The sequence below is a fragment of the Artibeus jamaicensis genome, unplaced genomic scaffold (genome assembly GCF_021234435.1).
Source record: "Artibeus jamaicensis isolate MK-2021 breed Jamaican fruit bat unplaced genomic scaffold, CSHL_Jam_final contig_399, whole genome shotgun sequence".
NCBI lineage: Eukaryota > Metazoa > Chordata > Mammalia > Chiroptera > Phyllostomidae > Artibeus > Artibeus jamaicensis.
The window spans coordinates 1,658,641-1,686,552 of NW_026521816.1; the positions used below are offsets into that span (position 1 = coordinate 1,658,641).

Below are 27,912 nucleotides of genomic sequence, written 5' to 3' on the forward strand. Positions count from 1 at the left end.
CTACTGGTAACAGGTGCACTGAGACAAAAAAAATGGCCCATATGAAAGAACAGATCAAAGCTCCAGAAAAAATACAACTAAGTAATGAAGAGATAACCAATCTATCAGATGCACAGTTCAAAACACTGGTAATCAGGATGCTCATAGAATTGGTTGAATTTGGTTGCAAATTAGATGAAAAAATGAAGGCTACATTAAGTGAAATAAAGGAAAATATATGGGGAATCAATAGTGATGGGAAGGAAATTGGAACTCAGATCAATGGTGTGGACCAGAAGGAAGAAAGAAACATTCAACCAGAAAAGAATGGAGAAATAAGAATTTAAAAAATGAGGAGAAGCTTAGGAAACTCCAGAACATCTTTCAACATTCCAATATCTGAATTATAGGGATACCAGAAGGAGAATAGTAAAAGCAACAAGTGGAAAAGTTATTTGAACAAATAATAAAGGAGAACTTCCCCCATCTGGCAAAGGAAATAGACTTCCAGGAAGTCCGGGAAGCTCAGAGAGTCCCAAAGAAGGTGAACCCAAGAAGGAACACACCAAGGTGCATCATAATTACATTACTCAAGATTAAAATGAAGGAGGGAATCCTAGAAGCAGCAAGAGATAAGGGGACAGTAACCTACAAAGGAGTGCCCATCAGACTGTCAGCAGATTTCTCAGAAGAGACCTTATAGGCAAGAAAGGGCTGGAAAGAAGTATTCCAAGTCATGAAATCCAAAGACCTACATCCAAGATTGCTCTATCCAGCAAAGTTTTCATTTAGAATGGAAGGACAGATAAAGTGCTTCTCAGATAAGATCAAGTTCAAGGAGTTCATCATCAGCAAGCCCTTATTATATGAAATGTTAAAGGGACTTACCTAAGAAAAAGAAGATAAAAAACATGTACAGTAAAATGACAGCAAACTCACAATTATCATCAACCACACCTAAAACAAAAACAAAAGCAAACTAATCAGACAACTACAACAGGAACAGAATCACAGAAATGGAGATCACATGGAGGGTTAGCAACAGGGAAGTGGGTAAGGTACAGAGAGTAAGTAGCATAGATGGTAGGTAGAAAATAGACAGGGGGAGGGCAAGAGTAGTACGGGAAATGTAGGAGCTAAAGAACTTATAAGTATAACCCCTGGACATGAACTAAAGAAGGGGAATGTGGGTGAGTGGGGACAGGGTGGAGGGGAGTGAAGGGAGGAAATGGGACAACTATAATAACAATCAATAAAATATGTTTTAAAAAAAGAAATGACTAGCATTTGACTAAACAGTGGGCACTATAGCCTAGTCAAGTTGACACATAAAATTTACCATTACAGTCTACCCCTTTTGTCAACTTAACATTCATAACTGTCTCTGTAAACCATCTTTAGTCTCCAAATGAAGAGAGTAAGGAAATCATGCCTCTGCCCAACATTATACAACTATCCTGTGTATAAGTAAAAATGGACAGACCCTTTTCCCAGAAGAGAATGCAAAGTCTTTAAGCAATGTTCACTCTTCTCCTTGATAGCCTTGACTCTGAATTAACAAGCAAAGAAAGTAGCTCCTATGCTGGCTGTGGTACATCACTTAAATACTGTGATGTAAAGTCAATATAACTTATGTTACATGGTAAGGGTATAAGAGAATAAAGAAAACAGATATTTTATATATGTGATATATATACATGCATATTTACATACATATACAAACATTTGTTACAAAATAAGAGGAAATAGTCATGACAATTACAGTTATTAGCTGGTCTTTATCACTATCTTCTATTAGTCATTCTGTATTTCCTTTGCCTTTCCTGAGCACCCTAGCTGGTCATGGTTCTTTACCTGGTAGGGAACCCCAACATTTATTCCTTAAGGGTCTAGGCCTATATTAGTCCTGCCTGAATTAGGTTGTTGTGTTTTTCACTGATGTTCACCATGAGGCATGGTGATGCTGAGAGAAGCCCTAAGGATGGCCTGTATCCCAGACACACTGCTGTTTCATCTTTTTGGAGAAGCAGTCAGTTTTCTGGGAATCAGGATCAGTTTCCACTGCCAGCACTTTCTTTGCCTATTGATTCAGAGTCAGCAGGAGTCCAAAATGTTTGGATAGCAATAGTAACTTTCAATTCAAAGGAATCATTTTTTAGTCTCCTGGTGGAACCATTTGTCCCTTTGGAACTAACACTTGTATATCAGCAGAGTTTAAGGTCGTGGGGACATAAATTTAAAATTTAGCAATTGGGTTACTGGGGTAACAGTGAACAATGCCATTTCTATTTCTACCCATTGATTCCTAGACTTGTGAAGCCTGGCTATAAGACAACTGGCACCACGCATTGCATGCCAGTTGTAGCCTACTCAGCCTTCTTAAGAATCTTGCCCTAACCCTGTAAAGTACTGCCACCTAGCCAGCACTGTAACCTCATCTTTAAAACACCCTTTTAACAAGTCAGCTGCTTCAGAATAGTTCAGAACATGGTAACACAAAATCCATGAGCATGTGTTCATAATGACACACAACTTGAACATGAAGTGAGTTCCTCAGTGAGAAGAAATGCTGTGTGTGATACTGTTATGGTGCATAACACATTGTGCAAGTCCATGGAGAATTGTTTTGGCAGCAACAATGCATACAGGGATGGCAAAACCATATTCAGAGTAAGTGTCTATTCTACTAGGAGGATAATCTGGCCCATTTCATGATGGAAGTGGTCCATTGTAATCATCCTGCCACCAGGTAGCTGGCTGAAAACCCCAGAGAATGGTGCTTCAGTATTTGTCTCTGCTGCTGGTAGATCAGCCACTATGCACTGGCTATAACCAAGTTGATCTTGGTGAGTGGAAGTCCATGATACTGATCCCATACATAACCTCCCTTCTGCCACAATAGCCCTTTGACAGGACTGGCTGCAGAAAGAGGATGACTAGTATCCACAGAACTGATTATTAGAATCCTCCTCTGCTAAGGGCAGCCTTTGGTGAGCCTTCATATGGGACACAAGTTTATTTCCACACTTCTTGACAATTAATAAAGGTCTATCCATATAACACTTTTTCAGGCCTTCTTGTCATAAATTTTCCAATTATTTTCCTTCCAAGTCCTTGACCACCAGCCAAACCATTGGCTACAGCCTATGAATTGGTTTGCAATAACACCTCTAGCCATTTCTTCTTCCAAGGAAAATTAACAACCAAGTATGCTGCTCACAGTTTGCCTACTGGGAGGATTTCCCTTCACCACTGTCCTTCAGGGATGCCCCACAAATGCTGGATCCATTTCCTTCAGGGTGGGGCCTGCATATCTGTAAACCAGTCCCCAGCCTTTTCTTCCTCTATCAACAGATCATGGGAACTCCCTGTGAGGCTCTACATGCAGGCTAGGAGTTGGATCAAGGGCATTTAGGCCACTTTTTCATGTAACTTACTTGTGCTGTAGGGCCTGCTTGGGCCCATCATGTTTGTACCACTTCCATTTGATGATGGAGTGAGTACTGCTGTGCCTATCCAACCTTAGAGTGTAATGGGTCAGGTAACACCCAGTTTGTGATGGGTATCCCAGGTCACATAGTTAAGTATTCATTCTCTAGTAAGCCCAGTAGCAGGCTCCAGGCTACTGAGGTGAAAAGGAGAGTAATTATCCACTGAGGATGGCAGGGTTTTGCTCCAAAATCCTAAGGGCTTGCCCTGCAATTCTCTTACAGAGGCTGCCAAGTGCTCCAAATAGCTTTCCTCTCTGCAGCTGACACTTTAAACCCCACTGGGGCTGCTGGAAGACATGGCCCAAGTGGCACAGCAGCCTGAGCCTGTGGCAGAGCCTCTCTCTTTGCATCCCATGCAGAACTGATGGTTTTTCTGGTCACTCAATACATGGGCTACAGTGGTACACCCCAATGAGGGTGCTGTTGCCTACAAAATCCAAAGAGGTCCAGTAGTGCTGTGTCTCTTTTAGTTGTAGATGGGGCTAGGTGCAACAACTTATTCTTTCCCTGAGAAAGGATATCTCAACACACCCTCTACCACTGGACCGCTAGAAATTTCACTGAAGTAGAAGACCCCCGAGTTTCTGTTGGATTTATTTTTCACCCTTTGACACACAAAGGCCTAGTGCCAATGGGGTTTGATCAGTGTGTCATCAATGTATGGACCAGTGCAATTTCTTGTGGAAGGAAAAAGTAATGGAGATCCCTGTGAACTGAATGATAGCACAGGGATACAGGGTCCATACACCCTTTAGGTTGGAGAGTAAAGGCATATTTCTGGCCTTTCCAGATGCAAGCAAAATGTTTCTGATGGTCTTTGTGAACAGGTGAGTAAAAAGCACTTGCTAGACGAATAGCCACATAGTGGGTAACAAGAGATATATTAATTTGCTCAAGTAGTAAATTCACACCTGGTACAGCAGCTGCAGTTTGAGTCACCACTTCGTTAAGCTTATGACAAATGCTGTCATCCTCCAAGGTCCATCTGTCTCTGCACAGGCCACATAGGAGAGTTGAATAAGGATATGGTAGGCATCTCTTAAGTCTGTGATGCTGGCACTAATCCTTGTAATCCCTCCAGGGATGTAGTATTGCTTTAATTTACTTTCCTGGGTAGAGGTACTTCCAGTGGTTTACATTTGGCCTTTCCCACCATAATAGCCCTCCCTCCACAAGTCAGGGAGCCAATGTGGGGGTTCTGCCAGTTGCTGAGTAAGTCTATTTTAAATATGTATTCACAAGAGAAAAAAAACACAAAATGGGTTCAAGAACCAACTGAACTTTCTGTGAGACGTACCTGACCTAAAATTTCATTGATCATCCTACATCTGTAAGCCCCTGACTTGTAGATTCACAATAACATTTTGAGTCTCCTGAAATTAATGTTAGTTCAGAGCCAGTGTCCAGTGGTACTAAAAGGTCTGATTTTTTCTTTTTCTCCAATGCACAGTTAGCCTGGTAAAAAACTATAGGTCCTTTAGGGAAAGGCTGGGAGAAATATTAAGAGAATAAACTTTTGGCAATGTAATTGGGTTCTTCCTCAAAAGGACCTGGCTTCTCATTCAGTAAATGGCTTCTGAGTTTGTAAATTGTAGGTGTGGGGATTGATTGAGAGGTCATGACTCTTTTTATGATTCTAGTTAGACTTCTGTTCACTAGACCTGGAACTCTTCTTCTGCTTATACAGATCAAGTTAAAATTTAGTAGACTGTCCAGCTTCTTCTAGGGACACCATGATCAATCACCCAATACACAAAATCAGACCATTCTGTTTGATGATCTGACTGTGCCATTCATTATGGTAATGAATGGCAGGCCCACCTTGTCATTGTCAATTAAGTGCTTCCACTTGGTCCCTGTCACCACAGGATATAATTACTCCCATTACATTAAGGTTTCCCAGTTTAGTTCCACAGTTCCTACTGTCAGGTCTGCAAACAAAAGTGTAATCACAGAGCTCCTCAAGGATGTGGAAACTCTACCCACAGATGTATCTCTCACAGTAGTGTTGAAGATTGTATCTTCTGGACTGTCCTGGGTAGGGAAGCAGGTCCCACTTAATAAATTTTCTCTCACATTCCTATCTCCCTAAGCTTCAGGTACCTCCCTCTACAGTACATCAAGGCAGGCCTGGCATTTAAACCTCTTTCAGCCTAATTGTAAATTACCTTTCAGCTCATGTTTCAACCAACCAAGTAACTGTTAGAGCCCTTTCTAAATGTTTTTTAAATTATTATTTATTGACTTTAGACAGAGAAGAAGGGGGAGACACATACACACACACAGATTTATTATTCCACTTCTATGCATTCATTGGTTGATTTTTGTATGGCCCTGACCAGAGGTCAAACTTGCAGTGTTGGCATATTGGAATGAGTTCTAACCAGAGCCAAGGGCCTTTTCTAATCCCTTGGGCCATAACACTAAATTCAAAATCTTCATTTAGTTGGCTGAACTCTCCTAAGTTGTCCACTTCTCAGTCAATAAATTTGGCTTGCTTTTTGTTTCTCTCACCATTATACTATATCCATTATCCATTCCCATACATAATTCCTGTTTTACTTTTGTATAAATTGGAAAATTTATAGAGTTCTATTGCAGTATAACACACATCCTCATTGGTCATATTGTTCTTCATCTTTGGGGCCTGCTCAGATTTGAGTCTAATTAGAGATCTAGAAGCAGAGAATCATGGTGGAGATAGGTCTTGAGGCCAGGGTTCCTGGGGCAAAGCAAGATCACCTCATCAGACAGGAATGCAAGTGCTACTTCTCCTGGCAAAGAACACTTAGAAGGATTTAGGAGGTCAGTGCACCAGCTTCATCAGAATCTAACTGTATGCCCACATTTCAATTTTCAAGATCCTATTTTTTCCCACACAATGCCCTCACTTTAACAGTAGACTTTCTGTGAGGTTGGGCACTCAGCCTGCATGGTAATTCAGCCAATCACAGGATAATTCTCTGGTTTTAATTTTCAGAAGTTACAGCTCTAAGGCTTCAGGAGGTAAGGGCAGATGAGGAAACTCAGGTAGCTTATGTGTCACTTGAGCTGGGAATTTGAAATCCTTAGCTCATTTTTTTCCTAGCACAGTTAAGAGTCATTAGCTGATCTCATTATACTGTTGGTGTGACAAAAATGTTCTAAGGTATCATATACTTGGTCATCTAGAACCTTGCCTCTTAACAGTATTTGATTAGGAGTATCCAATGGTGATATTTTATATATCTCTATTGCCATGTCATACCAATGAGATCACTACCCTCTTTATCACTGAAAATAGAGTCATAGGACCTTTAAATTTAATCAGCTTAGAGAACAAATTCCAGAAAATGCAGAACCAGTTCCTCCAACCTAAGTCTAAGGTTCTTTTCCTCTACCAATACTCTTGGCAACAAAATCTTTGCAGAGAAATAGAACCAAAAGTATTGGCTCATGTGTTTGTGGGGCTCAGCAAGTCTGAAACCTTTACACAGATAAGTAGGCTGGAAACTTGGGAAAGTCCTGATATTGCAATCTTGAATCCAAAGCATGTAGGCAGGCCAACAAATTAAAAACTGAAGCAGAAGGTAATGCTGCAGTTTGAGGCAGAATGTCTTCTACGGAAACCTAAATTTTTGCTCTTCATGCCTTCAACCTAACGGATGAGACCCATTGCATTATGGAGAGTAATCTCCTTTACTCAAAGTCAAATGATCCTAGATGTTAATCACATAAACAAATAACTTCTATGCTAGCATTTGACCTAACAACTGGCCACCATAGCCTAGCCAGGTTGCCACCTAAAATTAACGAAACAGGTTAACATCAGTAGAAAACTATTAACTGATTAGGGAAGCCATTACTAAAAATTTTCAAGGGCAGTATTACTTAAATCAGGGGTATCAAACTCATTTTCACCAGGGGCCACATCAGCCTTGCAAGTGCCTTCAGAGGGCTGCATGTAATTTCAACTCCTTAACAGTTAAGGAGTAGTTACATTTATACAGTCCTAAAATTATTTTGGTCCTTTGAAGGCAACCATGAGGATGACATGGCCCCTGGTGAAAATGAGTTTGACACCCTTGACTTAAATGAAAGTATGAGAGATGTTTCTGAGATTAGTGCTTTGTTTTGCAGGCATTCACAATGAATATGCTGTTTTCAGATATTTCATATGTATAGCTCTACATAGGATAATCACTGAGGTAACTTGGGAACTGAGGTTTTCTCTTATTAAGTGAAGTTACAGGTAAAGTAAAATCTATCCTGTGGTGGGGGGGTATAAATAACTTCAAATTTCTGATTATTGTTCAACTTCATCACAAATCAGTACTTTGGATACAATGGGAAAAAGCCTCAAATTTTCTAGGGCATACAGAATATGAGGGTGTTACCATTCATTTCCATGGCATTCAAGCTATCTAAACCACTTGACACAGCTTCAGATACTTGTACTAGGACAATACTAAGATCTTAAGAAGAATAACCAAAGCAGTACCGAAGAGATCCAAGGAAGTTGTCTGTTTCTCACCATATGTAGCTTGTTGTAGTTCCAACAGCTTTCTTCCTCAGATCTCTCCTGATTCCCTGAACTGGGCTTTCATGATCCCTGGAGCTGTAGTTGTACATAGAAAAGGCAGGGTCTTCCCTAAGGAAAAGGCACCTGTATAAAGTGCTCCTGGAAAAAGGTCTCTTAGAGACTCTCATGCATGAGTGCCCCAGACTCACAAACTTAGCACTACAAGGGCGTTTAGATGTCATCTGAGCTGAAAGGACCCACCAGCCCCAATGTCTGCAGCATTTCTAAAGAAAGATAATTGGGTTTTGCTAAAATACCTCTAGAGACAGTTCCATGGCTGTACTGACCCTAATTCTTAAAAACTCATCCTCCTGTTGAGTCACAGTCTACAGAGTCTACACACATACATACATATAAATGCACACTCAACTACACATTCATGCATGCACAGTTCACATGTGTACACATATGTGCACACATGCACATCTGTGTGCATGCACATGCACATAGGCACTCACAATGTACTTCCTTTTCTAAAAACAGCACTTCTGCTATTTTGTCATCTTCCAAATGACTTTTTTTTGATAGAGTATTTTTGGAGTAATTTTAGGCTCACAGCAAGATTGATCAGAAGATACAATGATTTCCCAAATACTTCTGCCTCTACACTTGCATAGACTCAAGATTTTGCCCCACTCCAGAGTAGGACATTTGTTACAATTGATGAACCTATATTGAAACATCATTCTAGTATCATACAAAGTCGTTTTTACTACTCTAAATATCTTATGTGCTTTGATGCAGACTCCAGCCTGTGGGGTCCGTGTGATATGGTTGCGATGAACAAATTCACACGGACTACAGAAGTCCTGTGGAGAAAAAGGGACAGCACAGCCATTCTCTCAGTGAGAGAGAGGACCCCAACCCCTGCCTGGACAGGTTTTTATTGCTTTTCTGGGTACATTACATCGAGTATGGTCCTCATTTACTATGCACAGGTTCAGTTTAGGTGGTTGACTTTTACAGATAACAAAGGAGAGGAAGTTGCTAATTACTAAAAAGAAAAAGAATATTTGCAAATGAAAAGGAAAAAACGGTTGAACTGATTATACTCCATCCTTGGGAGGCTTGGCATAGATTTTAGGAAGTTACTTTAAAGATACGCAGTAAACATTTGCTGCCTCAATTCATCATGAGGGAGTTTTAGCAAAAAGCAAGCCCCATAGCAGCCTAGGTACAATGCAGGCCTGATTCCCCACAGGAAAACTGATCCATGGGCCCAGTTCCTGTGTGCCAACTCACTCACACTGGTTTTTCTGAATCAGGGGCTGGGCTATATTCCCCATACCACATGGATAGGTTCCCTATAGTGAGTGCTTTACCTATCCATGACTCCCTCCCCCTTACCTCTGGCAACCTCTGATCATTTTCCTCATAGTTTTTCCTTTTCCAGAATGTCATATAGTTGGAATGATATACTATGTGACTGGTTTATTTCACTTAGTATCATACATTTAAGGTTCCCCCATGTCTTTTCATAGCTTGATAGTTCATTTATTATCATTGAATAAGATTCCATTGTAGAGCTGTACCATAGTATATTTATCTACTCACTTACTGAAGGATTCTTATTGCTTATAAGTTTTGGAAATTACAAATGAAGCTGCTGTAAACATTGTGTGCAGATTTTATGGAGACATAACTTTTCATCTCTTTTGGGTAGATGCTAAGGTGTGTAATATCTGAATCATATGGTAAGAGCATGAGTTAAATTTTGAATATTGTCAAAACTGTCTTCAACAGTGGTTGCATTGCCACCAAAACATGAATGAGACTTCCTGTTACTCCGCATCCTCACCAGCATTTAATGTTGTCATATTTTAGATATCGAATTCTTGGAGATATGTAGTTGGGTCTCGTTGTTTTAATTTGCAATTCCCTGATAACGTAGGATGTTGAACACTTTTTTTCATAGGCTCATTTGCTTTCTGCCTATCTTCTTTGGTGAGGTTGTCAGAGCTTTTGACCACTTTTTAATCAGGTGGTTTGTTTTCTGATTGTTGAGTTTAAGAGTTCTTTGCATATTTTGGCTAACAGTCTTTTTATCACATTTGTCTTTTGCAAACATTCTCTCCCATTCTGCGTCTTATCTTCTCATTTTCTTCACAGTGGCTTTTGCAGAGCAGAAATTTTTAATGTAGTGAAGTCCAACTTATCAACTATGTCTTTAATAAATCATACCTTTGGTGTTGTATCTAAAAAATTATCACCAAACCACAGATCACCTAAATATTCTCTTATGTTCTCTTTTAGGAGTTTTATAGTTTGGCATTTTACATTTAAGTCTACATTAAGTCTTATGTTAAGATCTCTTTTGAGTTAATTTTTTAAGAGGTAAGTGTCTAGATTGTTTCTCTCTCTTCCACCCCCATATGTGGATATCCAGTTGTTTGAGCACTATCTATTGAAAAGATAATATTTTATCCACTGTACTGCCTTTGCTACTTTGTCAAATATTTGTTGAGTATATTTGTATAGGTCTATTTTTGGGCTATGTATTCTGTTTCATTGATCTGTTTGTCTTTTCTTTTGCCAATACAATTCATCTTATTTATTGCAGCTTTATAGTTAAGTATTGAAGTCAAGTATTGTCAGTTGTCCAACTTTGTTCTTCTCTTTCAATATTGTGTTGGCTACTCTGGGTATTTTACCTCTCCATATAAATGTCAGAATCAGTTTGTTGTATCTGCAAAATAACTTGCTGAAATATTGATTAGGATTGTGTTGAATCTGTATATCAAGTTGGGAAGAATTGACATCTCAAAAATAATTGAGTCTTTCTAGCCACAGATATGGAATATACATCACAGATATGGAATATCTGTGATGTATAATGGAACAGACTAAAGGAGAAATAAAATCTTCCTAGAATGCCCATCAAGCTTTCAGAGAGGACACTGTTTCCCAATGGACTAAGAGCAGGAAAGGCTCCTAAGGAGGGATGGAAACAGGTTGGATGGCCAGTGAGGGGGTAGTGGGTGGTGGCCTGTCTTGTGCTGTGAGGAGGCTTGCCCACCTGCTCTCAAGTTCCCTCCTTTCTCTGCTAAGCCTATTCTGGAGTGGGCCAGAGTGAACCTGTCTGAGAGACCCCTGAGAGACCAGTCTCCCACTGGCTCTCTTTCTTGGTGTCTCCTAACTGCTGTCTCATGCTGCTCAATCTCCTGGGGTAACCAGTCCCTCACACTAATGCCACCCCCACTTATATCAGAAAATCCACATAAATACCATCTTCCACATAAATACCACATAAATACCATTTATGGTATTGGTGCTGGACTGGTGCTGGAGTAGTCTTTCTAAGCCTCTGTAGAGGAAATCTCTTTCCTGCTGATAAGTCCCCCATGCCTGCCTGCTCACTTCCCCACCCTGGTGATATGACTAGTAGGATGACAAGACTGAGAAAGACCCTGAGGACAAGGTCCTGAGTGTCCTGGCCACTGGCAGTGGTGAAAGCGTCCACCCAGGGTCCTGTGCCAGCTGAGCAGTGGCTTCTAAAGGGAAATAAGCTGCAATTTAAATGTTTTTCATGTCCTAGTGTCCTTATTAAGTTTCACACTTGCATTTCAGTGGTTTTTGCTATGTGTTTTACTTCCATTTCTCTTTCTCAGTTCCTACAAAGCAGTCTAGCTGTCTCTTTGACACATTCAGACTTGCACAGTTTGGGTTCCTGAGGCTGTCTGAAGAATATCTTCTGAGTGAGACCTTTCCAACTTGAGTCCCAGTTATACCTTAAAATCAGGATGGGGGCTTCTAGTTTCTGGACTCCCCATCAGTGGGAAATATGATCTGTTGGTTTTTATGACCCAGCTACCTGGTTTGGTTGTACAATATTAAGTTATCTAAAAGTCTTTGTGTTTCCAGTAAGGATATGCTGAAGGCCTCTCTCCTCAGAATTCTTCTCATTTATTATTTGAATGCCTGGTTTGCCTTTCACATATACATGTTTCCACTATTTCTGTAAACTTTTTCATAGAAATCTGTTGGGATGTGCTTTCCTTTTTGCATCCCATACTAGTTCATCAAAAATACTCTGTGTGTGTGTGTGTATGTGTGTGTGTTGGTGCTCACAATGAATATCTTCCTGCTTACAAATGGCAGTGCCACAGTCATGTTGTTGCAGGCATGGTCTGGGACTACAAAATCTCATGAGAGGTCCAGGTGAGATCTGCTGCACTCTGCCCAGTGAACAGCCCCAAAATTCAGTGGCTTAAAATAACAATCATTTTGTTATGCCAACATTGTGTTTGGATTCTGTGGGTCAGAACCTTGGGCAGGGCACTCCCGGGAGGTTGTCTCTGCCTCTAGGATGTCTGGGGCTTCAGCTCCAAGCATGAAGGCTGGGGATGGTGACATGGACACTGGCCTGCAGTGTCCACAGTGTTATGGATGGGATGAGATAAATTCACATGGACTACCAAGTCCAAGTGGAGGAAAAGGGATGGCACGGCTACTTTCTCAAAGGGAGAATGCCTCGGAGCATCCTAGCCACTCTCTCAAGAGGAGAGCACTCTGACCCTTGTCTTGACTGGCTTTTATTGGCTTTCTAATAGCATCAAAGAAGGTTTTCATTCATTATACTTAGGTTTGCTTTAGGTAATTACTTTTTACAGGTAGCTACGGAAGGGATGTTACTGATTACTTCTTACAGATCAACAAGCAAAAATGTTGCAAATGCAAGGGAACAATAAGAGTAACAGGTCAGGTTACTTCAGTCCTTGGGAGAATTAGCACAGACTTCAGGAAGTTACTTTAAAGATATGCAGCAAGAGTTTTCTGCCTGAACTCAGGGTGAGAGAGTTTTATCAAGAGCAAGTCACAAAGCAGCCTAGGTATAATGCAGGCCTGATTTTCCAAAGGAGAACTTCTTCTCAAGCATGGTCCTTTGTGCCAGCTTGTTCCCCAAGGTTTTCCACGTGGGTGCTGAGCTACCTTTCCATGCCTTGCAAGTGGTTCCCTACAGGATGGTGTGCTGGCTGGGCTGGAGCCATCTGAACGTGTGCTGGTGCACATCTAGCAGCTGACACTGGAGGCTGGTTGGATCCTCAGCTGTGCTGTTTGTTGGAACCCCAGCATGGCCTCTCCATGCAGTGTGTATGTGGGTGAGCTGGGACTTCCTCTCAGCAGGGCAGCTGGGCTCTGAGAGTGGGAACTAGCCTTGGAGTCGCACTTAGCATGTGCCCTGGGATCTGTCCTGGAGGCTGCCACAGGTCTGCACACAGGGAGGGAGCACAGCTCTTCACAAGCAGAGTGCCACAGTCATTCTGTGGAAATCATCCACACAGTCATCCACTGTGAGGAAACAGTGTTATGGCCACATTTAGGAAACTCAATCTGTCACATTTCCCAGGTCCCCTTTTAGCTCTGTGACCTTTCACTCTTTCCTTGAGTTCAGTCAGAACATTTCTTGTCTGTTACTGCTCCCTTCAGTACTTTTTTAGTTAAGTGCAAAAGTAAATTCTGTTTTACTTGTTATCTGCAAGGAATCTTGCTTTCCCACTCCCCCTGACATCATGGGCAGAAGCACCAGCAGTTTGTAGTACAGGGCACTCTCATCCTAGACTTCGCAGCCCTGTCCACACTACTCCTGGTCAGTGCTGGGTACCCACATACACCCTCCTCATCATCATCATCTGTCAATTGAATTAAACCATCAGTCTCTTAGGGAGGAGGTCATTAACTGTTTTGAGAACCTGATGAAAGTCATAGAGCCACACCTATTCTCATTTTGCAATTCCAGGGGCTTCCCAGACCCCTGGAATCATTTACAGAGCACTAATCAGATCTGTGGATTTTCCGATCTCTGAGGTCCCCCATAATTCAAGCCATGACCATGGGAAATGGGTTTTACAGCAATTCTTGTTTCTATTCTGAGTTTGCTGACAGCCTCCTGCAGCTCAGTGCCACACAAGGTGATGTGTCCCCTCAGACCAACTATGTCATCACAGCCTGTGAGAATGGTGGGTTCAACTTTGCTACTGTATGGACCACTGCTTAAGAAGAAAAGACTAGAGCCTGGTGCTCTTCCTTTGGCAGAGAGGTGCTACTTTCTTTTCCAAAATAGTAAAAAGCAACTATGGAGTGACACCAGGCAAGTCTTCAAACCAAGACTTATTCTTGCAGAAACCAGGCACTGTGTCCAGTGTCTCCATGGTGCCAAACACCTGTATTGTAATCATATCAACAATGATGATGATGATGATGATGACAGCAGACAACTATGGCAATTCCCAAGTGTCAGGCATTTAACATATCATTTCACTCGATCCCCATATAACTCTGTTAGATATTACTGTTACCCTATTTCACAAATAGGGAAATTTTCTAATTTGCTGTATTTCCACGAGGCATGGAAAATTTGACTTACTCAAGGTTGCTTGGTGGGTAAGTAGTAGAAGCCAGATGGAAACTCAAGTCACCTGCTTCTACCCCACTGTGGCACTGCTGCGCCTCACTTTACCTTTACTGTCCAAAATGTTAGTCTACTCTCTGAGCTTCTGAATGAACATCCTGGTGTGGTGCCTTGAGTCAGGTCATTGTCCAGTGCACACCCAACAAGCCTCATCACATGTCTTCTGAGCCATGCTCACCCTCCTTCACTCAACACCCAATTGTGAGCTGCCCTACTGTGGTTGCCTTTGTGACACCACCCAAAGCACTGTTATCCTGGCCTTGCCTACTGAGTGGAGTGACAGCACAATGGGACCATGCTGCAGAAGTTGGCTGTGCAGCTGTGACAGGCCCACCAGGCTCTGCACCCACCTGTTCAGTGCCTTGGTGGAGGGCTGGCCCTGGCTGGGCTGGGCTATGGTGCAGCCCAGCTCTGCCCTCAGGAAGGCTGTGATGGCCAGTAGGGCTGAAAAGAAAGAGAAGTGTGAGGAGAGGAATTGGGGATGCTAGCATTCCATTCCTCTGACGGATCAAGGATCATAAGGAAGGTGGCCTGGTTTTCTGCCCAGACTGGCTGAATTAATTCTCAGGGTGGCACCCATCTGTGACTAAGACAGTTTCACTCTAGTGGAGGCTGATAACTAGTCTTGGTTGCCACCATGATCCTCATCACACACCTAGTGATTACTGATCTAAAAGGGAGGCATACAGATGCTGCCTCTTGTCAAGTCAGAGAAAGAGGATGGCTAAACGTGGGTAGAGTAGCATACTGGCCCTGTGCTCAGTGCCAGAGATCCATGTGTGGTTGCCTTTAGTCTCTAGAGAGAGACAGGCCTCCTAGCTGGGAGGAGAGTATTTTGTAGAGAAGGTGGAGCTTAGTCTGATAAAGACCAATTAGAGAGTCCAGGCCATTTGCACCTTGGGATGGGTGTGATGGTGTTCGGGGGGCAGTAAGTGAAGGCTAGTGAGACTCAGTTCACGATGTGTAATGCATTCAGAACTTGAGCCAGTCCCTGGTGTGTGGGGCAGGGGGTCATGAGGGCCAAGCCAGAAAGAGGCCTCTGGTGATGCCTATAATGAGGGAAGAGTAAACCCTCTGCTCACTCACTCACCAGCTGCCATGGGAATGATGGGCAGCGTGGCTGGTAGAGGAAGTCTGCGAGTCTGCATCCCGAGACCTGGGTCCAAGGCCTGGTCCATTCTCTTTATCTCTCTGAACTTGAGTTTCTGCAACTGTAAATGAGGTAATTATGTCCCTTAAACAGCTGTTATGGAGAGGACTGTTTCGGATGTAATGTTTGTGTCCCCCCAGGCTCATAAGTTGAAGCCCTACCTACAATGTGAGGGGGGCCTTTAGGGGGTAATTGGAAAATGATGAAGTTATGAGGGCAGGGCCACCTGGTGGGATTGGTGGTTTTATAAGAATAGGAAGAGAGGAATCTTTGCTTTTCCCTGCACATGCAATGAGGACAGGCCATGCAAGGACACAGAGAGAAGGCAGCCAGGAAAGGAGCCGTCACCAAGAACCTGACCAAGCTTGCAGTCTGATCTCAGATTTCCAGCCTTCAGAACTGTGAGAAAATTACTTTCTGTTGTTAGTCTTTGGTATTTTGTTGTGGCAGCCTAAGCCAACCAGAACAAGTAAATCAAAATGAAAATGGTGTGCATAATGCCAGGCATCTGGTTTATGTTTTCCTTGTTTATTTGCTTCATTTTATTTTCTCCTCTATAACAGAATACTTCTATAACAGAAAGGTATGCGGATGCTGATGTTACTACCTACCTGACTGAGAAGGAAACAAAAGAGTAGGTAGGCCTTTGGAAAAGGGCAAACCTGCAGAATGAAAGAGTGGATAGATGAAGAGGCTGAGCATGGACTGCCATCATTTGCAAGCTTGGAAAAACTGAACCTCCCTGATGTGGACTGCACTGCTGAGTAGCCTGGAGCTGCCTTCAGGCTTCTCCCTGTGGTGGGAATCAGGAGAGATAGCAGCACAGTGTCAGGGTGATGGCCTGAAGATCATGCCTGGAACTTCAGCTCCCAGGCTCCCTCTCTTGGCCTTACTTTTCTCCTTCTCTGCCCCTCTGTTCCCTGGACTACCTGGCCACTCACCTGGAACTGGGGACATGATCACCTCTGGCTCTCTCTAACTGGGTCTGGGTGAAGGAGGCTCCCCAGTCCTCCATCTCAGAGCTTCTGGCATCTTTTGATGGTTTTATTTGTGTGATTTGTCTTAAAATAATGCCTAGATGAAGTTGTAGATTAAAGCCTGGGAGTTTATTTGAGATATTGGGGCTGGAGATGCTTCTACCATAAAAGGGAGAATTGGAGAGCCAACCCTGTGTCGAAACTTCAGGCAAAAGCATATTAGCAAGTGAAAGGAGAAACTAAGAGTCTAGGAGTATTGCACTGGGCTGGGAGAAAGGAGCAGTTCTGGAAAGAAGACTCAACAGCTGTTCAGAAAGGCAGCAAAAGAAGCCATAAGATGGTGTCAAGAAGTCAAGGGAGGGAACATGGCAATGGGGAAGAGGTAAGGAATGCCAGTGCCCTGGAGATGTCAGGTATGGGGCGATGAGGAGCCCAGATGAGGTTAATGTCTCTTTTTGAGCATAATTTCTGGTCATCACAACATTGTCACCATATGTATTCGCTGTGTTTGCTGGGAGCTGGAAAGGGCACCTGATGCCTTCCACTCAGCAAACAGTTTGAATGAAACATGAAACACAATATGTTTATTTTGGTTTGCCTCTTACAATGTTCCTGCCCTTAGGCCTGAAACCCAACTTTTTCTTCAGGTTTGGAGCTGCTGAGACATCCTCAGTAACTGGTTAAGACTGGAATGTTTCAGGGACTTAAAGAATATTCTCAGCCTATTTTTGCACAAGAGGCTTCCAGAGGCTCGTAGATGTGTATCTGGTACTTTGGTTCTATTTGCATCTTCCTTTTTGGATCAACATGGAGACAGGCTGTAATTCCTCTGACCTCAGCCTATGCTGACAGAAAAGGAATTCTGGCTTGGGCAGGTGAATGGATGAAGAGCTATGGCATATTCTACCAGGACTCAGGGTCCTAACAGCTACTCTTTCCTGGGAACTTACTATGCACCAGGCACTTTATGAGGTTTTTTTATGTGTTATTATCATTAGTCCTCCCAATAGCACTGATCTCATCTTGAAGGAGCAGCCAGAGAAGTGAAGTGCTGCCTGTGCCACCAGAATGACATGTCACTGGCCAGTCCACTGTTGTTTCACCATGAAATCCCTTTCAGAGCTATATAAGCATCATTTTTCTATGTGAATACCCCAGTGCCATCTATGAAATGACTTAAACAAATTAAAATCTGGACCAGGCATTGTGGGGTGTCTACCAATTACTGAATGCCATACAGGGTTATGTGCCTGGTCATATTCAGTTCTCAGGACTCAGCAGAAGAGCTGCAATTAATATTTGGAAATTGAGTTCTGGGTTCAAATACAAATTGTGCAACTTGCTAGTTAATTACCCTGTGTCTTTTTAAGAGCCTAATGAGCTAATGTACATACAATACTTAGAGTAGTATCTGGCTCTATCCTCAAGAAATAGTTTCCAGGATAATTAGTTGTATGTGTGTGTATTCCATTTTACATATGAAGAAGCTGAGCCTAAAAGCAGCTAAGTAACTTGTTCAAGTTCAGTCAACTAATAAATGACATTGACAGATATGCCATCTGTCTCCAAGGCTGTTACGATGTGACTATACATCTTAAAGTTCCGAGTGACACTTCATGAGCTCTTTCATGCTGCACTGAACTTGGCTGGTCATCCAAAACCACTTTCCAGGAGGCCCAGGCTTCTGAGTGTTCTTCACTCCATTTTTGCATCTGGCCAACTTCTATGATCACAATGCCTGTGGCTCCACTTTGAAGGATCAAAATACCAATATCTCCAACTCCTGCTTTTCAGAGGTCCCAGCACAGGACCACAGGCAGGGCACTGAGCAAAGGCTTCCCTGCTAATACTTCCATTCCTTGGGAAGAGTAAGAAAAGCAGCCCCAACCAGCAGGCATCTCACTGTAAAGCCAGAGGAAGCCCAGTCAGGTTGGCCTGTGGTTATTTACCACTTTTCTTCCCCATTATTTTCAAGAATCAGCCTTCGTTACCTTATGTCTTTTTTTAATGTGTTTTTTAAAGTTGTGTCTTAAAGTTTAGTCAGTAGCAAAATGTACAATTTTATCTCTTTTAATTAGATTGTTAACTCCTTCCTCTGCTTATTATAGCTTTTCTATTCCTCTACCCTTTCTGAAAATGCATCACATAATTACATTGTTATAGTATAACCCTCTTTGCTCTTACAGTAACTGTGTTTTTAGGCATAACCAGAGATGTGTCTTTCCCCATCAACATTTTTACAGGATGTGACTTTTAATCATCCTTTCCCCATCTCCAACAAGAAACTGTCCAAACATAAAATTCCACTCAAAAAGCTTTCAAGTGTGACTTGCTGCCCTGGAGGCAAACTCAGTAAAGATAACAACATAGTGCCTTGGTGTTTTATTTTGAATATGTAAAGGCTCTTTAAAGTCCAGCATTATCACCAAGCCCTTATTATATGAAACATTAAAGGGAATAACCTAAGAAAAAGGAGATAAAAAAGATGAACAGTGAAAGGACAGCAAACTCACAGTTATTAAGAACCACACCTAAAGAAAAAGCAAACTAAGAGGACAGCTAGATCAGGAGCAGAACCATAGAAATGAAGATCTCATGGAAGGTTAGCAACAGGGGAGTGGGAGGAAAAGAATGGAGGAGAAGGTACAGAGAATAAGTAGCATAGATGGTAGGTAGAAAATAGATAGGGGGGAGGGCAAGAATAGTATGGGAAATATAGAATCTAAAGAACCTGAGACACATGGTCATAAACTAAAGGGGGGAACAGTGGGGGAGGGGGGTGAAGGGTGGAGGGAAATGAAGGGGAGAAATAGAACTGTAATGGCATAATCAATAAAATACATTTTTTTTAAAAAGTCCAGCATTGTATATGCTAAACTCATGAGGGTCAGACCTCCCACAATATTTTAGTCTCACCAGTTCTTTCCCAAATGTATACCTGCAGGTCATTCTAATAAGTGTGTGAGAATTCAAGACTCTCCCTCTCCAAATGCTGGCCTTCCTGTAGCCTCTCAGGCCTTCCATGGTTTTCTGATTGCCCATAGGTTCATGTGGCACCTGAGAATTATTTAACCACCTTAATTCATTTTGCATCCTTTATTCTGCCTGCTGCATCAGCCACAATATTGATGTTATTCAACATATTACCAATGGATGAGAATGAGCTTAGGGTTTGGCATGAGCTCAAGGCTGGAAGCTATAAAGAGTCTGCCATGGCCACATGGGTACAGAGCCAGTTTTTGTGGTTGCCACCTAGCAGCACAGCATTAGGACACATACCTCCCCACCTCCTGTCTCTAGCTGGCAGGAGTTGGTATCATCTTGCCTCTGAACACTCAGTTAACAATGTCACCATCACCATTGGGCACCACTCTTCCCACTCAGGCTCCACAGAAGCACCGCCACCTCAAAGGCCCTCGATCCCTATTCCCATCGCTCGGCCTCTAGTGCAGCTGCCAGTAGCTCCCACTGTCCCCCAAGCTGACTCCAAGCTCCTCACCAACTGTTCAGGCCACCAAGATGTGCTCTTCACTGCCTTCCTCATCTCATCAGGAAGGCACCCCTCTAGCATACTACCTTTTGGCTAGATCTCCTTCCACACCTTCTCATTCTTCACTTAGACCACATCATCCCCAGCCCATGCCCTTCTCTTATCAGCCCAGCTCTCAAGGCCACCCCAGTGGCCCCTCCTAGAAGACCACCTCCTTTTCTATAATCTAATAAATAGCACAAGTTCTGTCTGTTTCATCACATCTAGTACCATCATTTTCAAAGCACGAGTTGCAACTTTTCCCTTTATGTTTCCTCTCAAAAAGAAACATGTTTGAGACTTCCCTCAAGATGGAGGTGTAGGTGGAAGCACTTCGCCTTCTTGCACAACCAAGTTTAAAAACAACAAAGTTTTAGCAACAAAAATGCAGCCAAACCACAGAAAATTGAACTTCACAGAAGTCTGTCAACAACGAACCCTTCAGCCAAACCCGGGCAGGAAAGATCCACCAGACCAACCTGGGAGCGCAACCCAGGTGCACCAGCAGCCGTGGGTGGATCCCAGGTGTGGAGAAGCCGGTGGACCGACTGAGGGCTGATTGGGGCCACACATTCCCGTGCAGATAAACCAGTGAAGGAACGAGCAGTGAGACAGACCGTGCAGGCGGAAGCGACAGAGGGAACCGCCATTTCCCCTCTCTGACCCCACCCCCATATACAGCATGACAAACCAGCGACCTGGGTGGCCCCGCCCTGGTGAACAACTAAGGCTCTGCTCCTCATGCTTAACAGGCACAAACAAATCAAAACATGGCTCAAGAACAACTCAGAGCCCCAGAGCCGATAAATCTAAGCGAAAAAGAAATAGCCAAACTTTCAGATGCACAGTTCAAAACACTGGTGATCAGGATGCTCACAGAACTGGTTGATTTTAGTCACAAATGAGAGGAACATATGAAGGCTAAACTAATTGAAATGAAGGGAAATGCACAAGAAACCAATAGTAATGGAAAGGAAATTGGGACTCAAATCAAAGGAGTGGGCCAGAAAGAGAAAAAAAAATGACTAAACAGAAAAGAATGAAGAAACGAGAATTCAAAAAAAGGAGGAGAGGCTTAGGAACCTTCAGGACATCTTTAAACTTTCTGACATCAGAATTATAGGGGTACCAGAAGGGGAAGAGGAACAGCCACCAGTGGAAAACTTGTTTGAACAAATAATAAAGGAGAACTTCCCCAATCTGGCAAAGGAAATAGACTTCCAGGAAATCCAGGAAGCTCAGAGAGTCCCAAAGCAGTTGGACCCAAGAAGAAACACACCAAGGCACATCATCATTATATTAGCCAAGATTAAAATGAAGGGGAGAATCCTAGAAGCAGCAAGAGATAAGGGGACAGTCACCTACAAAGGAGTTCCCATAAGACTGTCAACTGATTTCTCAAAAGACACCTTACAGGCAAGAAGGGGCTGGAAAAAAGTATTCCAAGTCATGAAATCCAAAGACCTACATCCAAGACTGATCTATCCAGCAAAGCTTTCATTTAGAATGGAAGGACAGATAAAGTGCTTCTCAGATAAGATCAAATTTAAGGAGTTCATCATCACCAAGCCCTTATTATATGAAACGTTAAAGGGACTTACCTAAGAAAAAGAAGATGAAAAAGATGAACAGTGAAAGGACAGCAAACTCACAGTTATTAACAACCACACCTAAAACAAAAGCAAACTAAGAGGACAGCTAGATCAGGAGCAGAACCATAGAAATGAAGATCACATGGAGGCTGAGCAACAGGGGAGTGGGAGAATGGGGGAGAAAATAAGTAGCATAGATGGTAGGTAGAAAATAGATAGGGGGGAGTTCAAGAATAGTATGGGAAATATAGAATCTAAAGAACTTGAGACACGTGGTCATAAACTAAAGGGAGGAAATGGTGGGGGAGGGGTGTGCAGGGTGGAGGGTAATGAAGGGGGGAAATAGAACAACTGTAATGGCATAATTAATAAAATATATTTAAAAAAAGAAACATGTTTGACATAAGACAAAAAATACAAAAGAGCATAATAACCAAAGCTGAATAGTACTGTTACAGAATGAACTGGATGGGGGCCCAGATACTGGTACCAAAACAAGCCCCTTCCCCCCAAAGTCTTTCTGTACTATGATGCTTCTTGCCAACCACCAGGTGTTAGGAATTGTGGCTCTCAGTGCTAGAGTTTGGTAAAACGGAAAGGAATTATTTATTCAAAAGTTACACAGGTTTGGAGTAATGGTGGAATGTCACCACTAAATCCCAAAGTCCCTTTAAAACACCCATCAATACACACCATCCAATCTCCCCTTGCCAAACCAGGCCAGTCAGGGATACCGTATCTCAGGAAAAGAAGTAGAAGTCCGTATAGCTTAGCTAGATTCCAAGTTTCTCCCAGTAATCTGTGCTCAGCTGGGCAGGTCTCTTATAGTTCCCAGCACCATCAGCTGTGTCACTGAGATCTCCAGTTCTCAATCCAAAAGCACATGGAACCTCCTCATGGCCCACCAGTTAGACTCTTTTCACCCCTTTCTTCCCACTTAGTCTCCCATTGTCTCCTGCACCTCAGTGGTGGCCATCCTTTAGTTTAAATCACAGCCTGAAACCTCCTCCATAACCCCATTTCCAACTCCTCCCACAATTGGCTACACCTGCCAGCAATCCCATATTTTCTGCCTTTCTTAGCTGCCACAGTTAGTCCCCATGGCATGAATTGAACCATCTCCAAGCTCTTACCAAGGGGGAGCTGCCTGCCAGTTACATCACAGGTTAAAGTCATGCATACCTTTCCTTCTCCACTCTGGAACAGTCTGCTGTTACCAATATGCAAAATAACTCTCACTGGCCCTGCTCCATGTCTCCCATCCCTCAGCCAGACTTATGTAGGGGGCCTCCTCAGCCTACACTCCATTCCAGTACTGCCCCTGTGACAGATGTTGACAGCCTGGAGGGAGTGCTTTTATGCTTTCTTCACAGGTGCTCCCAGGTAACTGAGTTTGGACACATGATCTGAACATGACCTGACCACTATTTCCTAGGTCTCAGCTCACACAAGTGTTTTGTGCACCTGGCAGAGTGAAAAATGTGTGCTTGTGCTTAGTCCTTTTTCTCAAAGGTAAATTGTTCTCAGCTACCCTTCTGACATTGAGAAAAGCCATACCTGTTAACATATGCAAGCAGTTTAGCATTTTGAAAGTTGAGATTTTCCTGGATTATTCAGGCTAAAGCTTGCAAACCAAGTTTGGGTCCATTATATCTGGCCCAGCATTCAATATGTGCCCAACGAATGACTATAAACACTGCCTTAAGCAAAAAGGAGTTAAGAAGGCAAATCTAACGGCAGTGGTGCATGGCCGCCTGCTCTGGCATGGGTCAGTGAAGGAGACAAATGAGCAGAAACAGGGCACTTTAAGTCACGTTACGGGCTTAGTTCACTGTGACGAAATCAACTGTATCCCTGAAAAATTTAGTAACACCGTTTACAAATTAAATTCTATTCCTTTTGGCTTCTTATAATTTCAGAGACAATTTTCCATAATTTCCAATCAACTTTCAACTGGCAACATTTCTTAATTTAAGTTTTAAATTTCTTTTTCCTCTTGCCAAGTTTTTATATTAATATTCTATAAAACAACTAAGGCCTTGGGAGAAGCCCTTTATCTTAATCTTAACAGAAAAACCATAATTTTGTTATTTTGTAAATGTTTTACAATTTTTCTATAATGAATGAACATTTTCAAATATCTCTTCTTTAAATATTAGATTTCTTTCATAGTAAGATATGCCTTTATTTCAGGGTATGTGGTATGTACATGTATGTGCAAGTATGACTGTGCACATGTACATGTGCAAGCACAGCTTTTTCTTAATGTAACTTATAGTCTCCAATTAGATGTACCATTTATATGCTGGGGGGGGCCTTTCAGATCCAGGTGTTATATTGAGACGTGGAATTTCTGGGGTAGCCTTGTCTCCCACCTGCAGTCCCGCTTGCGCCTTCTCCTCTGCCCTGCATGGCCCTCCTTGCCTGCCAAACTCCTCTTCCCACATTAGCCCCTGCCACTCAAAGTGCAGCTGGAGAGGGTGACCTCATCTGGGAGCTGGCCAGTCAGCTCAGAGGGCAGATTAGAATCCACACTCCAGTGCACCCTATACCCTAACACACTACTGAAAACTCATGCATGTTCTCCTTAGCTGGGATACTAAGTAAATGTTGAATAAACAGTAGTTTTCTTCTTTTGTCACCTTCCTTTGAAGCTGATCTCTTGTCTGTTTTTACATCACTGTCTATAACCTCTGAAATCATGTATCAGGTTGCACAGATGACCGTTGGCTTCTAATTGATCACTCGGTGGGTTGATACCAGAATCACTTGGTTTTTTGTCCCTATTTCAGAACTGCCACATCAGAATCTTTAAGTGTGGGGCCCAAAGTCTGCATATTATCTAACTCCCTGGTTAGGTCTTTGTTCACAGAGTTGGAGAGCCAAGAGCCATTGCATTGTCTATGTGCTTTCCCAGGACAAAACAAGGGTTAATGGTGAGACACTGAGTCCTGGAAATGAAATAGATTTTATTCATTTAACAAAAATGTATTGGGAGTTAACTAGGTCCTAGGTATTTTGCAAAAACTTAAAAATATCAAAACATCATAGAACCAACATATTGCATAATATTTGTGAGATACACTAATAGTTTTAAAAGCATTCTTATATCTGTTATCTTAGTTAACTCTGTGAGGCAAACAGTGTCCCTGGGGCTGGTACTCAGAACTAAGCCTTTAAGTGTCCAGCCTCATGCTAGATGAGCTTACTTCATCCAGCCAGTATTGAGCACCTGCTGTGTGTTCTAGGAAGCATTCTAGACATGGTGGAGATGATGATGAACAGAATAAACACAGCCCCTGCCCCCAAAACTATATTCTAGAGGGGATCCTAGCAGGGAAAGAAAAGCAACTTAGGCCCTCTGGGAGAAGAGGAATAAGAGGGGGCAGGAAAAGGCCAGGTGGGGGAGTATGTTGACAGGAAGCCCAGGCTGGGGTGAAGGGTTGGGGGCTCTGACAGCTGGGCCCAGAAGGCCATGGACCTTCAGATGCCATCCCTCATATCCATTAGTGTCCTCTCAGCTCCAATGCCCTCCCCAATATGGCACATTTTAGTAGTGTTGGCCTCAGGAGCCCCAGCTAGGTGGGGGACAAGGATGCCCTGAGCCAGCCTCTGAGCCAGCTGCATGATGCTCCCTAGTGGTTGAATTACTGAAGCTCTCTTAAGTGTGCTCAAATACATTTTTTTCAAGAATGCCAAAACAGGGCTGAGCTGGGCAAAGTAAACAGATAGGGTTGCCCTGTGCCATGTCAGCCTGTACCCACCCACCTTCTCCCTACCAGCCCTTGGGCTTGCCTTTTGTCATCATGGACACTATTTACATCTGCTTCTATTTTTTAATATCAGTGCTAGAAGTAGAGAAAAACATGACTTATTTATACTGAAGTGTTCATGACTTAGCTTAGGCATATGCATGTTACTATATATGTGTATTTCAAGGAAGTTTCAGCAACTGACTCCCCCTGGTAGCTTCTAATCATGCAGAGAAGGAAGGCAGAAGGAGGCAATCATGCATCTTTCCCCGCAGAGTCTGGTGAGCCTATGACAAAGCAGACTTTTAGGTGGCCATCACTGACCCAGTTGATACAGCTTCAGACTTCTGTGCATGGCCAGGCTTTCTCACCATATCCCTGTATCCATCTGCTACCTAGCTTCCACTGGCCATTAAAAAACTAAATTCCAATGAAGCCATGAAAACATCAAAATTGCAAGGCACACACATTATGCTAAAAAGCACCTCTCCATGTGTCTATGCTCTCATGCTCTTTCACTCATGTGTCCTCACACATACCTGCACACGTGGTGCAGCCTCCAGTGAGTGTGAAGCCTGTCTCCCACACCCAGAATATCCTTAATGTTTCAATGACAACAGTCGAAGCACTCCATGCACTGCACACCAGTATTGCCAAGGGTGGCAAGGTGAGTGCCCACTCACTCCCACTGCTGCACAGAGTTCAGGACAAACAGAAGTGCAGACATGATCGCTGGGACCGCCACGGACACTTCATCCTTGTCTGGAGGAGTGTCACTGCTGCAGCCTGACTCAGGTACTTGTGGAAATCATGCTCTGAGCCCACACAGCATGAGATGAAGAGATAAGCTCTGCAGGGCCCAAGAGTCCTGAGGAAGACCATGCAGGGGTCCCACTTGCTGGTGGCTAGTTAGGGTAGATGCAGGAGGTTCTATGTAGGAACTGGGAATGAGTTCTACACCTGGAGAGGGGGCTAGGTGTCCTAATGGGATGACATTGAGACATACTTCATTCTTATAAAGGAGATTCTTCTGATTATTTCACTGGTTGTGAAATAATGTGGGCAACCATGTCCTGAATGTTGTCACATCCCTGAAGGTATGAAAGCCTTCTGCCAGGTGAATATTATGGTGAAGAGTTTTATGGTGAAAACTCTTCACCATAATATTCACCAGTGAAGGAATCCAGGGCCTGGGAGACTTTGCCCTCACCAGGGACCACCCTCAGCTCTGGGACAAGCACGTGACTCTCCCTGAAAAAATCAAGAGGTACATATATGCACACATGTGCTGCAGGTTTCCTGTGTGGTACAGATTATATGTGCAGAGGAAAGTTTGCAATGGAAGCTGTGTCCAGAATCCCTAAGGCCGAGGGAGCTAATCTCAGGGAGCCTGATGCAGAATAATTAAGCCCCAAGCATTGAAGTCCACTTAGAAAAAGTGGGTGAGGGAAAACCAAGTTGTGTTGGCTGCTGGTTCCCCTGACACAACAAATGAGTTGCCAGGCTAGGATGGGTCCTGTGATGGTCAGTGGGCATGTTCTCAGGAACAGCCCCCTGCAGCACACTATCTTGGGAATAGCACTCTCCTGTCTGTTCCAGGTGCCTTCTGGGCTGTTTGGAGCACTTAGGCCAGGTTTGGAGAAAGGAAGGAAGACATGAGTTGGAAAAGCTCTCAATCTTAGCTTTGTTTTTTCCTTTAGTCAGCTTTACCAGATTATGTTTAAAGTTTCCAAAAGGATTATATTTCCCTCCTCTCCCTAACAACAAGGACACTTAGAAGCATTAGTCCACTGGATTTTAATTTTGTGTGTCTTTCTAGAAAGAGAAGAAGAGTGGGCTGCTGAAACTTCTAGCCGGGGCATCCACCAAGAAGAAGTCTCAATCCCTGACGTCCATCTCTCCCACCCATGATCACCAGGTGGCAGTAGACACTTCACTTTATGGTGCAGTGGGGCTGGAAGTGTCCTCACTGTCCATCCATGGAAGGGCAGAGTCCTGCCCCATAGACAGCGAGATTCAGGGGGCAATGGGGATGGAGCCACTGCACAGAAAGGTGGGCTCCTTAGATCTGAACTTCTCATCACCTTCTAGGCAAGCCCCTTTCTACATGGCCATCACCTGCCCCAAGCCCAAGCCCAAGCCCAAGCCGGTGCCTAGAGAGAGGTAAGAGTGGAGGGTCAGTGTGCATCCTCTAAGACTTCGGTGTGGATTGGTTTGTGAAGTCTGGAATGACAGCAGGAATTTTCTGAGGATTTAATTGACTAGACATCTATCACTAGCCATATCTACTGAGATCATCATGGATGGTAAGCATTGCATAAAACAAATTTGGGAATAAATGGGAGTATATTTTATGTTCTAAATCTATCTGGGTCCTGAGTTTGGGATTTATAAGGGATTCATCATGAAATTTTTCAGAACCAATGGGATACTGAGCCAAAGAGGGGCAGTGAGAGGACTGTGTTCTTTGAA

At 43.1% G+C, this 27,912-nt stretch overlaps 1 protein-coding gene across 1 annotated transcript in view; it reads left to right on the forward strand.

The window, feature by feature from the left end:
- Nucleotides 1–27,607, forward strand: part of SH3RF3 (SH3 domain containing ring finger 3) — a 191,474-nt gene extending 163,867 nt beyond the window's left edge. The window contains 1 exon segment of the mRNA XM_053665267.1: nt 27,260–27,607. Within this exon segment, the coding sequence (XP_053521242.1) occupies nt 27,260–27,607 (348 nt within the window).
- Nucleotides 27,608–27,912: the final 305 nt, after the last annotated feature.